Genomic DNA, 14677 nt, shown 5'->3' on the forward strand with positions numbered 1-14677 from the left:
TTCGCACGTATGGCTTATGGCTGCCGCTCACCGCTGTCGCGCTTAGACCAATGTCGTGGCTGGGCCGTTACATCCAGAAGTGCACTACCCCATAGGCTCAGGCACAGCACGACATTCAGGCGCGCGCAAAGCGCTGTTACATTATAAGTACATAAGGCATTTAGACACTTACCTACTGTTGTTCTGTGTTTGATGAGGACACTTCAGCTCTGGTTCTCAACCTACGGCTTTCTCAATAGCGGTGATTCACATCACGTTTCACGTCAACCATTGCGGCTGTGTTTCTGACGCAGCTTGTCCTAATTTTTTTTTAACTCAATTCTCGCATGAAGTCCCTTATTCTCATGTCACTCGATTTTCTTACCTGGCGCTAACTTCTCTCAGGTTGATGAACGCCTGCGATCTCCCGACAGAAGCGTTTTACTTGAAGAAGTTGATGTCCAATGGTTTGGGCACGCGCCCGTAGTCCGGAAGTCGATAGACTGCGAAGCCGATCGTGAGACACTCGAGCCCTGATACTTTATGCTACTGATGCTGAATGAGAGCTCTTAAAACATGAGTGTGCTTTTATGCACACTTAATAAAAAAAACGAGTATTTTAAGGGCGACTTATTAACAGGACATATAGATGAGAGTAGTTTATGCAACTGATACATAATGAAAGGTCTCAAAACACTAGTGTGGTTTTATGAAACAACCGATAGTGAGGTTCTTAAAAGGAGCACACGAGTGTTTGAAGGGCTAATTATGTGCAGTTGCAGATACTAATAATAGTAGTTTATGCAACTGATACATAATGAAAGGCCTCAAAATACTAGTGTGGTTTTATGAAACGAACGATAGAGAGTTTCTTAAAAGCACACGAGTGCTTTAAAGCCTAGCTAAATGTATAGACGCAAACACTGATGTGTGTAATGAAACGAGCGCCAGCGAGTTTCTTATAAGGATCACATGAGTGTTCAAATAATATATGGCAATATGCCGAGTGGGCTCCCAATTTAACATCTAGATTGTGTTGTATTTATCTTTGTTATATTTGTCCAAACTGATGTTAAATAAAAAATATTCTATTCTATTCAAATGCATACTTTTGTCCCTATTCCCATATCATCTGAAATTTTTTTTTTTAATAGTTTGTCTCACCTGGCGCTAACTTCTCTCAGGTTGATGAACGCCTGCGATCTCCCGACAGAGGCGTTGTACTTGAAGAAGTTGATGTCCAATGGTTTGGGCACGTGCCCGTAGTCCGGAAGTCGATAGACCGCGAACCCGATCGTGAGACACTCAAGGCCTTGGTGGCGTTGCGAGCGACGGTTCTTTTGCATGAGGGCCACGATTATCTGGAAAGATGAAATTATTAAGGTAACGAAATAGATAAAAAATAATATTAAGTATATAATATTCTAACATAGATTGACTGAGTCCCACGGTAAGCTCAAGAAGGCTAGTTTCCTATACTTAAAATAAAATATTTTATACAGTGCACGAAATAAAGCACCACATAATTAGAAGAAACGTATGGACAGTAGTTACCTGTTTTAGCATAATTTCTATTTAATAAGATAAAGAGAAAGATATAAAGTAAATGAATTGACCGTGACGTCACTACTCAGTATTTCATAGTAATTCCGTATTAGCAAATCGTTTTGACAGCTCTTAAAAAGAAACTGATTTGACTTGTAGGAAACTAGCCTATTATAAAATGAAATAGATACCATATACAAAACTGTAGTGTGTGTACTACACCTCACCCACACACGTGTATTCGTCTACTATATAAGCTGTCACTTAGGTTATTTGAGGGAATATAACTCTATACTCCGAGATAGTTGTTTGATTCAACGTCCCACATCACATGGCGACCCTGCCAGTGCGGCCTTGTGCTGCACTGGCGGCGCGCCGCGCCGCGCCATTGCAACCAAGGCCAAGGATATAATTAAAAAATATATATTGAAGGACACTTTATGGATTATAATATTTATAATACTTCAGTGTGGACTATTGAAATTTATATTTTCGGTGAATTTAATTGGTGAAACTTTCTCATAAAAAAAAAAAAGTTATAAAAAATCGGTGACTTCGGACGCATTACCTACAGTGTAAATTCAGTGTTCAATTCCGGACGAGAAATAAAGTTCGTAGACTTCGTTAAGAGGTGATGTTAACAAAACTTTTTTGATGATAAGTACGAACGTATCATACGAATGTGAACGTAAGTGATATAAACGCTCAATTTAAACACAGTGAAATAAGGGATAAAAGGATGGTATGCAGCAGGGGGTTGTTGGTGTCGTGATGTCGCTGGACGCAGATGCTGGCACAGCCAGTATATTCCGGCATTGCCAGCACAGGATGGATTGCTCATGGCCTTTGCTCAGGTCCTGGCCAGGCGAGTAGCGAGTACAATACAACGTCAATGTGGAAGTGTGTATTAAAAGTAAAATAGTGAACAATTTGTGTCTTATATATAAAGGACATCGAATTATGTCTAATATTTACTAAGTTTTGTTAGGTAAGTGATATAATCAAGAATAGTTACAAAAAATGTACGAATTAGGCAACGGATTCAGATTTCTTTTTTTAAGTGACCCATATAAAATTCCGTTTTATAACGAAATTAATGAATTGTGTGTATTCAAAAAAAAACTTTTTAAATTTATTGATTTGATATACAAGAACAATTATAGAGACTTTACTTCTACTTATACTTTCATTCTTTATGCATTATGGCGCATGACGGCGGCGCGTGTACTCCTTTTATGGATCGGCAGGCGCCGTCTGTTATTTCAGCTCACATTACATAGTTGTCAGGTCATAGATTGGTTAAAGTATATTAGTAATACAATTAAATGTCAAAGTAATCGATAGGTACATTTCAGATTTAAACATATTGAAGTATGTCAAAATATATAGTTTACTTAAAATAAATAACTTAATGTTATTTTTACGTGTTTTTTACGAATAAGCAATTTGTTTTTGTATCGGACTAGACTTTCTTTTACACGGTTCTGACAAAATATAAAAAAAAAATATGAATATATATTGAGATTATTGACAACACTTTTATATAAAAGCGAGATATTGTAAAGGTCGGAATTTTTTGTGAGAAGTACAGGTAAGTGCTAAAGAGTTAACGTTGGTTTTAAATGAATGATTTTGAAAGGTTTGTAAAGCGAAATAATGATTCGTTTGGTCTTAAAATGGAATGGAAAACAAAAACATTTAAGTTTTTCTAAGGACACCTGGCCTGATCAACTAGGAGTTGCGGAAAATCTTATATGTTGATGTTTTCGTGGTGTAGAATTGCGTGATTGGGGTTTGAACGTTTTGATTTTGTAAGAATGAAATGTGAAAGAAATTGAGTAAAATAAAATATACCTATCGCAACAACGATGACCCGAGAGGCGACGTTGTGCGACTAGGTTAACAAGGGTACGCCAGGGTACAAGGCAGGCTAGGGAATCCTTGGAGATCTGATCATGATTCGGTCGAGTACCAATCGTGAAGACTCCTTGGACACATGGAAGGTTATTATGTAAGGAAGTGTTAAAAGAACTGCCTGTATGAGAAATATATTGTATGTGTGTGCGCTTAAAAAAATATCCTTGTACCCTGAGCAAATAAATATGTTGTTATTGATAGGTCGGCCGACCACGAATGCAAGCGTTGCGTACCTTGACCCTTGATTTAAGTGAAGCATTGAAGATGCCACTTTATGACGATATTTAATGTTGAATAAAATTAATATAATACATGTACTCTTAACTATAGACGCGTCATACTAAAATACAAATGTAAAACAATGAATACAAGTTACAAATAAACTTAAATAATATCAAATATAATAAATGGTACCAAGGACAAAAACATGTATTGTAATACATACTTGATATGCGACTCGTAGTGTATTGACGAATGCACTACGGCATTTAAAAATGTGATTATTACTAATTAGAGAGTATACATTTAGTTATGTAGTAAATAAATTTGTCTTATCGTGTTAACTTGTAAGTTGAAATTGTTTGTTTTTCTAATTACGGTTGTGTAAATTACATATATTATTTTTACACGAATATGTGTACGAATAAATAGCTATATAAAAATCCTTTGTTTCAACTTTATAACTGTAGCTATATTATTATTGTTTTGTTTTATTTCATCAAAAAAAAAACACAGTGCTTTATAAAATTGTAAAAAATCTTTAAACTGGATCTGAAACTAAATGCAATTTTTTTTCTCTGAAAAAAAAACTGGTTTTTCTTTTTGTGTTGGTATATTTTTGGTTAATATTAAACAAATTCTTTATATTATAGACTATTTTACTTTGTTAAACACTATTTTTATATCGTAGTTATCTTTGGATCCAATTATACTCTTATAACGAATGTATCAAAGTATAATTATTTTACCAAAAAAAAAAAATGATTAACTTTTGAAAACTTATTTTAATCATTTTTTTTTTCATCAAGAAGGGAGGTGTAGTGTGTGTACTACACCTCACCCACACACGTGTATTCGTCTACTATATAAGCTGTCACTTAGGTTATTTGAGGGAATATAACTCTATACTCCGAGATAGTTGTTTGATTCAACGTCCCACATCACAAAACAAAAAGCCACCAACTCCGCCGGTGGCCGAGCCAGGGACCGCAATGAAATAAAGTTTAGCGGGTTTGAGTGACTGTTTTTCGTTCAGTTACCTACTGTATAAATCGAAAGTATTCTTGTTCACAGTATAAAAATATTGGTTTTAAGAAATACCGTTTAGTGTCTTCTGAATTCAATCTTTTAATTTTGCGTATTTAAATCTTAATAAGGTACTTTTAACAACCCCCAATACGTCTTTAACATACTCAATGAGTGAAATCAAGACATGGCACTTCAGACGCATTTTTTTTTTTTAATTTATTTACTCCAACCACATCAAAGCAAAGAAGAATGAAGCTAACATACAATATAAACGGTTACTATGGCTAATTGGAAGACAGTCTCCTCTGACACTTAGCAACAAACTTCTGGTTTACAAATGTATCATAAAACCTATATGGACGTACGGTATTCAGCTCTGGGGATCAGCCAGCAACTCTAACCTCGAGATCCTCCAAAGATTCCAGAATATTATTCTCAGAACAATATCTTGTGCACCCTGGTTTGCCCGAAATAAAGAAATACGTGATTACCTTCATATACCAACCATTAAAGAGGAAGTAAATAGCTTCTCAAGGAAATACAAGGAAAGACTTACAATCCATGAAAATGAACTTGCTAGAGACCTACTAAATGAAAACAGTAACAACACAAGACTCAAAAGGTGGAAGATCTTGGAACTAGACCAGAGAGAATAACGCCCCCCTCTCTCCACAAAAAAGGAATGGTGGTTAATGGACCACCACCGGGAAAATGTTATTAATAGTACCATACAATCTGATTATGGCTGAGAAAGCCGATGGCAGATGAAACTTCAAAAAAAAAAAAAAAATTATTTACTCAAAAAAGGTTACACAGTATTATTCTAATTATAGTATTTTCGCCAAACTGTATGACAGTTTGTTGGCGAATGCAAGCACTCACTATTATTTCGTGACAGTTTTCACTACTCTACTGCAAAATGCTGGAACAACATACCCCCTCCACTTCCAATGCAACCCTTAAACTTTTTTCCGTTTTAAACAACTACCTATACTTAGACAACAACGTTTTGAAATGGCCGTATTTTTCCCAATTAATACATCGTAGGGTCAGTTATACCAAACCGTCAGTTACCGAATTTATTTATACACCGTGTTTCACTTAACACTAAAAACCTGAAAACACATTGTTCAGAATCGAGAGTAGAATCGATTGAGCTATATCTTGATGGGGGTAATATTTTTGTTTAAATTAGTATTATTAGTTATTTTTTACGTGCCCATTCTATTGTACTCGTAATACAACATTGTGTATATCGCATTGCTAGAGGTTGTTTACCTTTTTTCAGTATTTAGGGGTATTAATACTGGCCGGTTACTTGGACGATTATTTTTTCCGCTACTAGTTTGACGTTGTTTGTCAGTTTAATCTTAATGTTTATCATAAGTCATAACAAATTGAACTCGTACCTAATTACAACCTTGTCATTTTGAATATTGAGTTTATTTGCTTACTGCGATTACCTGTCCAATTTGAAGTTTACTGTGACAAAGCTTTAAAGTGTTTTACAGTGACATCTTAGCTGTCTATTGGTAAACCTTATGTCGTTGCAGTAACGTACACAAATAAATAGTCTTATGGTTTATGATGGTAGTTAGCAATTATTTTATTGAGTGTAGAGCTACAAGTCAAGTAGAGCTGTACAGAAAATTAAAAATTCAATTAAAAAAAAAGTAACGATCAGATTAAAAGATGAATACTCTAGATGAGTTTAAAAAAATAAAAATCAGTTGGGGTGTCTGAGGTTTTGAGTGATACCGGAAACACCGTGTATTTATTTAAACTTTATTGCACTAATTTACAAAAAAAAAGAGTACAAATGGCGGACTTAACGCCTTGAGGCATTCTCTACCAGTCAACCATTGGGCTAAACAGAAACCTTAGTTTGGTGCAGGATTTTAAAAATTTTGCCCGTGTGGTGACGGGTTAAGAATTTCACCACCCCCTTTCTTCCCTTGGGTGTCGTAGAAGGCGACTATGGGATATGAGTTAAATTGTGGCGTAGGCGAGAGGCTGGCAACCTGTCACTGCAATGTCACAGTTTAGTTTTCTTTCAACCCCTTATTTGCCAAGAGTGGCACTGAAACTTGAGTAGTTTCATGTGCTCTGCCTACCCCTTCATGGGATACAGGCGTGATTGTATGTATGTAGTATGTAAATAAGAAAACAGTCAGTATTCATACTTATCGCAATAAACCTACTTATATACATATAATAAATACATATTCAGAATAAAATAAAATATATAATATATATAATTAATAATTTAATGGAATTTCCATTGACGTTGATGTCTCTGTTAACTGTGGTTCATACAACTGGCCCTAAAGCAGCAATTACACTGAGTCGTTCGCATGAAAACAATGTCGGTTGCCTGGCAACCCTATGCTTTAAATTAGGTGACCGCATCAAGTGCCTCTTTGGTAAGCTTGTTTTTCTATGTATTTCTGAACATTATGGTACCTAAGGGTACTTACAGTACATTTGTTGTCGTCGTCATCTTCATCGACGTCAGTCAGAGTGACAGTGTACTGCGGATTACGCCAGAACGACTCCAAGTAGTTACGGCAACCGCCGGCAGTGACACCTGACAAAAAATAACATAATTTTTAGAATGCGACATGTTTCGGGCCAATTTTGGAGGCCCCTCTTTACGCACATAGGGTTCACGCGGCGGCTAAACTCCGTGCACTGAACGCGCCGCTATATACAGTAAGTCGTTATATATTTTATGTAATAATTAAATATTGCTTACCTCGCACCCACTCTCCTTCGAACACAGACATCTCCCATTTCTTGGTGCAGCCCTCCGGGCACTCTTCGGGGTCCATAGAGTCAGGGTTCAAATTGCAGATCTCCACTCTGAAATTAATTCATATGTTATTAACCTATTAATAATGAAAAAAAAATTACCACCCCGAACAGTCGAACAAAACAAATGTCCCAAAACGCTTACATAATAGTGCGGAAAAGAGGGAATTCGAAACGAGTGGCGGTACATAAAAACACGACCGAAGGGAGTTCCTTCTTCGTATGTGTATCGTACGACGTTTTACAGTAGGCACATATGGCTATTTCAAATTTTAACACAGTCGACTCATATGTAAGTACTGTAAACAATAATATATTATCCAGAGGGACAGAGTTAAAAAGCTTGAGACAGACTGTTTTTCTAATTATATTCAACGCGTTGAAGAAAATATTTCCAAGGACCCTAAACAATTTTGGACATTTATGAAGTCACGCTCTACTTCCCACGGTGTACCTAGTTGTTTAAAATATGGTAACCGTTCGGTCAATTCAGGTTCAGATATATGTGAGGCATTCTCCGAGTATTTCCATACTACTTTTTCAGCACCAAGTACCAACCCAATATCACCTGTCGAGTCTGCGTTTAACTCCGCCTCTCACATATCTCGAATTGTTGTCAATCGTGATGAACTCACTCGGCTGTTACAGTCACTTGATCCATCAAAATCGGCGGGTCCAGATGATTTGCCAAGTCAAATTCTGATAAATTGTGCAAAAACTATCGTCGAACCGATATACTTCTTGTTGTTTAAGCGCTCTTTTGCTGAGTGCTCTGTGCCGTCACTGTGGAAATCAGCCTTTATTACACCGGTCCACAAAAAAGGCTCAAAAACCGATATATGCAACTACCGGCCAATTTCTAAGTTGTGTATTATCTCTAAGGTTTTGGAGAAAATAGTTTATCGTCAGGTCTATGGAGCTGTCAAGAACTATTTTAGTCCTACTCAACATGGCTTCCTTCAACGAAGATCTACTGTCTCAAATCTGATACTGCTAAATAACTTTGTTACTGAGGCGATGACTAAAGGTAGTCAAGTTGACGTAATCTTCACGGATTATAGCAAGGCGTTCGATAGGATTGACCATGGACTGTTAATTCTCAAGCTTTATAACATGGGAATACATGGAGACCTGTTGCGGTGGTTTATTTCATATATTGACAAAAGATCACAGGCACACACACACACACACACACACACACACACACACACACACACACACACACACACACACACACACACACACACACACACACACACACACACACACACACACACACACACACACACACACACACACACACACACACACACACACACACACACACACACACACACACACACACACACACACACACACACACACACACACACACACACACACACACACACACACACACACACACACACACACACACACACACACACACACACACACACACACACACACACACACACACACACACACACACACACACACACACACACACACACACACACACACACACACACACACACACACACACACACACACACACACACACACACACACACACACACACACACACACACACACACACACACACACACACACACACACACACACACACACACACACACACACACACACACACACACACACACACACACACACACACACACACACACACACACACACACACACACACACACACACACACACACACACACACACACACACACACACACACACACACACACACACACACACACACACACACACACACACACACACACACACACACACACACACACACACACACACACACACTGTTGTTATTAATAATTATGTATCTAGTTGGATTACTGTTCCAAGTGGCGTTCCTCAAGGTTCGTTGTTAGGGCCCCTTTTATTCAACATTTTTGTCAATGACATTAGTGACTGCTTTGTTTTTTCTAAATTACTGAGTTTTGCAGACGATATGAAAATATTTGCTAAAGTAAACTCTATTCACGATTCTGCTTTAATCCAAGATGACCTTATACGCCTTGAATCATACTGCCAATCCAACAAATTGGAACTCAACCCATCCAAGTGCTTTACTTTAACCTTCTCTCGACAACGCAACGTAATTCATACCTCATACTTAATAAAAAATCAACCACTCAAAAGGGTCCAATCTATGAGAGATCTGGGGGTGACGCATGATTCAAAACTTTTATTTGACTCACATATTGAAAATATTATATCTAACGCTTCAAAAACATTAGGATTCATTATACGGAGTTCTACACACTTCACCCAAGCTAAAACTATTAAAATTCTTTACTGCGCATATGTAAGAAGCAAGCTTGAATATGCATCACAAATTTGGAACCCTCGTTATCATACGTATATCGACCGAATAGAACGCATTCAAAGAAAATTTATTAAGTTCCTTTGTTTTAAATTGAATACTCCATATAGTTCCTCCAACTATATTAACATATGTAAAAAACACCATCTCATTCCTCTAAATAGACGTCGTGACATTGCGGACATAATTTATATTTTAAACATAACCAATGGGAACGTGGACTGCCCCGATTTGCTAGCTGAACTTTCTTTCAATACTCCATCTAGATCCAAGAGACACTTTCCTCCCCTTTCTATTCCCATCTGTACGCGCAACTACCGGCAAAACAGTTTTTTAATACGTGCGAGTAAAAGTTTAAATAAGTTAACGAAAAACTTAGACATAGACATTTTTAACAGTAATATCCAATCTGTGCGGCGTAATCTAGTGAGTAGTGAACAATAGCTTTGAGTGAGCTTGCCCTACCCGATGACTGTAGTTTTTTAAAGCGAGTGTGTCATTTAAGCATGATATTTTTTGTTTTGTTTTGTTTAAAATCTAGTTAGATTAAGTAGGTTGCTTAGTATTGCAATGTGATAGTGTAAACCACCTAATAACTCCCAGTATGTTACTATTGGTGGGAACCTGTAATTGGCTTTTTGTAACCTAATTAAGTTAACCTTTCTGTATTAATAGCTGTTGGTTCTCCGAACAATAATAAATAAATAAATAAATAAATAAATTATTTTAACTCGAAGAACTAGTACATCACCCCTCAGGGTTGGAAAGTCAGATGGCTTTCCTAGAATCTACTGAATTCCTGGGATTAGGTGCCAAAGAGGACCCCAGTCTCTCAATAGCCGTGGCGAAATGCTGGCCTATCTTTAGGAAAAAATTTACAAATAGTGCGATAAGGACGGCCTGACTTTATATCGTTTATCACGCGATCATGCTTGCCTGCGTGAATTAGCTAATAATCGTTTGTCTTTATCTGTCATGTTGACGTATGTATTTTTGAGAAAGGGACAAAACACTGTTTAACTAATCAGTTTAGTAACTTTTTTATAGAAATGGAGGGTATCCATATACCTTGAGAAGTGTGTGCAGAAGTCCTTGAAAGACATCCAGAATTCGCCGTCATCGTCGAAGGTCAGACCCAACTCTTGTTTTTCGGATTCGGGGATGTAGCGCCATTCTGGAGACCTGAGGAACACAGTTAAATATTAGTACATTGACGACCGGTCTGGCTCAGTCGGTAGTGACCCTGTCTGCTAAGCCGCGGTCCTGGGTTCGAATCCCGGTAAGGGCATTTATTTGTGTGATGAGCACAGATATTTGTTCCTGAGTCATGGATGTTTTCTATGTATATAAGTATGTATTTATATCGTCGCTTAGCACCCATAGTACAAGCTTTGCTTAGTTTGGGGCTAAGTTGATCTGTGTAAGGTGTCCCCAATATTTATTTATTGTGCAATAAGGGGAGGAAGTTGAATATTACTAACGAGAGTAAGTTAAACCGCGACGGTATGCCGGAGCGATTTAAAGACTCGAGTTTGTAATATTCATACTCCCCGAGTTACACACAATGTTTTTCATCACATTCGCAATGTAAAAAAATTGTAAATAGATGTAAATAAGTTAAGTATGGTACAAGAAATTTCATTATTCCCTTGGGAAAGCGACTTTTCGAACGAAGGTCTCTTACAAGACCTTAGGGCTTCTAGGGTCCCTAAAGACACTTACTTGTCGCTCCAAGGTCCGTTCCACTCGGCTTCGTTACCCCACGGGTTTCTCATGCGGAGTAGCGGTATCTTTCCCCGGCGACCTGCACGGGTAGCATGGTCGCGCGATAGACGATAAAATATCAGGCCGTCCCTATCGCACTATTAGTAAGTGCGATAGGGACGGCCAGATGTTTTATCATTTATCGCGCGACCATAATTGCCTGCCTCGTGTCTTTATGTCGACGTACTTGATATTGGCACAGCTTTTAGGGTCCCTAGAGGTCTATAATGACAGTTACTTGTATACTAGTCGTCTTGAAGTATGTCAAGCGTTTTCGTGAAATTTAGTGACTCTGTCAATATGTTTGGAGTTTTTCCAAGGTCACGCGGTCAAGGTCAAGGGCGAAGCGTCAGTGTAAGTTACTTACTTGTCGCTCCAAGGTCCGTTCCACTCGGCTTCATTACCCCACGGGTTCCTCATGCGGAGTAGCGGTATCTTTCCCTGGCGACCTGGTGTCTTTATGTCGACGTACTTGATATTGGCACAGCTTTTAGGGTCCCTAGAGGTCTATAATGACAATTACTTGTCTACTAGTTGTCTTGAAGTGTGTCAAGCGTTTTCGTGAAATTTAGTGACTCTGTCAATATGTTTGGAGTTTTTCCAAGGTCACGCGGTCAAGGTCAAGGGCGAAGCGTTAGTGTAAGTTACTTACTTGTCGCTCCAAGGTCCGTTCCACTCGGCTTCATTACCCCACGGGTTCCTCATGCGGAGTAGAGGTATCTTTCCCTGGCGACCTGGTGTCTCTATGTCGACGTATTTGACGCGCGTGATTGAGTAGGCGTGACCTCGAATCAGGCCCTGGGGAGTCTCAGCTTCCAGGATATGTGGGTCCGGCTGGAAAAAAAAACATTTTTACTACAAGGCAAAGAGGATCGAGTTATAGAGTTACTGTCAAAGGAAAATGTGTAATCACAGTGCATAGACTGCCATCTCTCGACACGACCTTAAAACTTTTGAACCTCAGTTTTGACAATTTGGCCCATATTCTTAGCTTGATATGTGTTAAAATGTCAAATATTAACGCCATAATATAATATTAGCGCCACCTAGGTCACCGTACCTTTTTCTGTACGGTTTTGAGGTACGTTTTTTTCTTAGACTTTATCTGTCTATACTGATATATGTCTTTGTTACAAGGTAACAGGGTACCTAAGGTACGGAAACCGAATTTACAAAGATAATAACCTAACCACAAAAAATTTGAAAAAAACCCCTGACATATTGGACCGATTTTCATGAAACATGGCTAAGAACACTCCCGACTATAAACTCAGCTTTCAGACAAAAAAAAACAAAAACTAAATCAAGATGGTGTAGAGTAGAAGTTAGACGGCAGTCCGTCATGTCGTACACTCTTCTGTCACACCTTCCGAACTTAAACCTTTTTTAACCCCCGACGCAAAAACGACGGGGTGTTATAAGTTTGACGTGTCTGTCTGTCTGTCTGTCCGTCTGTCTGTCTGTCTGTCTGTTTGTCTGTCTGTGTGTGTGTCTGTCTGTGGCATCGTAGCTCCCGAACGGATGAACCGATTTAGATTTAGTTTTTTTAGGTTTTGGTCCCATAATAAAAGTTGTTCATTATGACTTCAAAAATCACTATGCAAAGTTTGAACGGTACTTTTTATTTCACCGTGTTTAGTGTTATAATTGTTTTGGCATTATCTTCGTAATGTTTGTTTCTTACCTCGATACTGCATCCCATAAGCGAGTTAATCTCATAAGCTTTGAGCAAGATGGTGTAGAAGTTAGGCGGCAATTCCGTCATATCGTACATTTCTGTCACTTGTTCTAGCATATTCTATGGATTATTACCTCGATACTGCATTCCATAAGCGAGTTCCTCTCATAAGCCTTCAGCAAGATGGTGTAGAAGTTAGCCGGGAGTTCCGTCATTTCGTACATTTATGTCACACCTTACGAACTTATCCTTTATAAAGTAACCAATTACGCAACTATGGGAACAAATCAAATTATTTTTAACAAATATTTTTTTGATTTGTGTTTTTAAGTAGTCACACTACTTATAAATTAAAAATCGAAATAAGATGTCATGTATTAAAGAAAAAAAAATCCGGCCTTCACCACTGGTGGTGTCCGTCATTTTTTCTTTAATATATGACATCTTATTTCGATTTTTAACCGACTTCAAAACAAGGAGGAGGTTCTCAATTCGACAGATTTATTTTTTGTATGTATGTTACTCGATATCGTGTGATGTGGAGCGTAAATGATGAACTACTTCGTATGGAGTATACGTTTAATGTGTCTTAAATAACAAGTACATGCCAATATATACTAAGCTATGCACATGTGTGGGTAAGGTGTGGTACACACACTACACCTTCCCCCTCAGAGAAAAAAAGCTATGCACATATTGTCCTATACTATGAGGAATATTTTTTATACTATGAGGAATATTAAATTAAAAAAAAAGAATTACACAAAGTAAAAAGTAAGGAAGACTATCTAATGTAAGCAAAAGCTCTTAGTGAAAGTATGTATTATACAAAATTAAATCTTTTTTTTTTTATACAAGTATTAGGTAGGTACAGTAAAAACACTTTGAAGTTGAAAGAAAGAATATTTGCTGAATAATAAATTCAATTTAAAGAGTTACTCATACATTTTTCAATAAATGAAAATTACAAGTTATACAAAATTTGTCTAAAATAAACACAAATTTCCATTATACGCTAGGCACCATACAATAGTTATTACCATGGGTGGGTACCCATGTATTTTTATAAAGGTTATACAACTTATAGGTTATACAGTTACTTTTATGACGGCGTTGATGACGAAACGTGTGTTAAACAATATACCTATTTATATAAAACTAAGCAGAAAAGACTACGAATAACATCATAGACTTAAAAAAAACCTTAAAACCATCACTAAGTAGGTATATATTTCATTTCCACAGACAAATAAGTATCCGTCGATACATTTTAAATCCAAATTCAACGTACGTTAAGAGTATATAATTCCAACCCTGGGTACCTGGGAACAATCATATTTCTTATTTCATAATTTACTGACTTGCAAGTATTATTTTTAATTGATAGACGTCTTCATTTT

General features: G+C 37.4%; 1 protein-coding gene across 10 annotated transcripts in view; it reads right to left on the minus strand.

The window, feature by feature from the left end:
- LOC125236886 (calpain-B) overlaps positions 1 to 14677 on the minus strand; it is an 88254-nt gene that overhangs the window by 23702 nt on the left and 49875 nt on the right. For 9 of the 10 annotated variants that reach the window (XM_048143799.1, XM_048143803.1, XM_048143800.1 and 6 more), the window contains 5 exons: positions 12252 to 12433; positions 10904 to 11017; positions 7445 to 7551; positions 7167 to 7276; positions 1144 to 1340 (listed from right to left, as the gene is read on the minus strand). In XM_048143799.1, coding sequence (XP_047999756.1) covers positions 1144 to 1340; positions 7167 to 7276; positions 7445 to 7551; positions 10904 to 11017; positions 12252 to 12433 — 710 coding nt within the window. Of the gene's footprint in view, positions 1 to 1143; positions 1341 to 7166; positions 7277 to 7444; positions 7552 to 10903; positions 11018 to 11966; positions 12049 to 12251; positions 12434 to 14677 lie in introns of all 10 variants that reach the window. The other variant, XM_048143796.1, reaches the window with a different exon arrangement.

Source organism: Leguminivora glycinivorella, chromosome 20, assembly GCF_023078275.1.
Source record: "Leguminivora glycinivorella isolate SPB_JAAS2020 chromosome 20, LegGlyc_1.1, whole genome shotgun sequence".
Classification (NCBI taxonomy): Eukaryota; Metazoa; Arthropoda; class Insecta; order Lepidoptera; family Tortricidae; genus Leguminivora; species Leguminivora glycinivorella.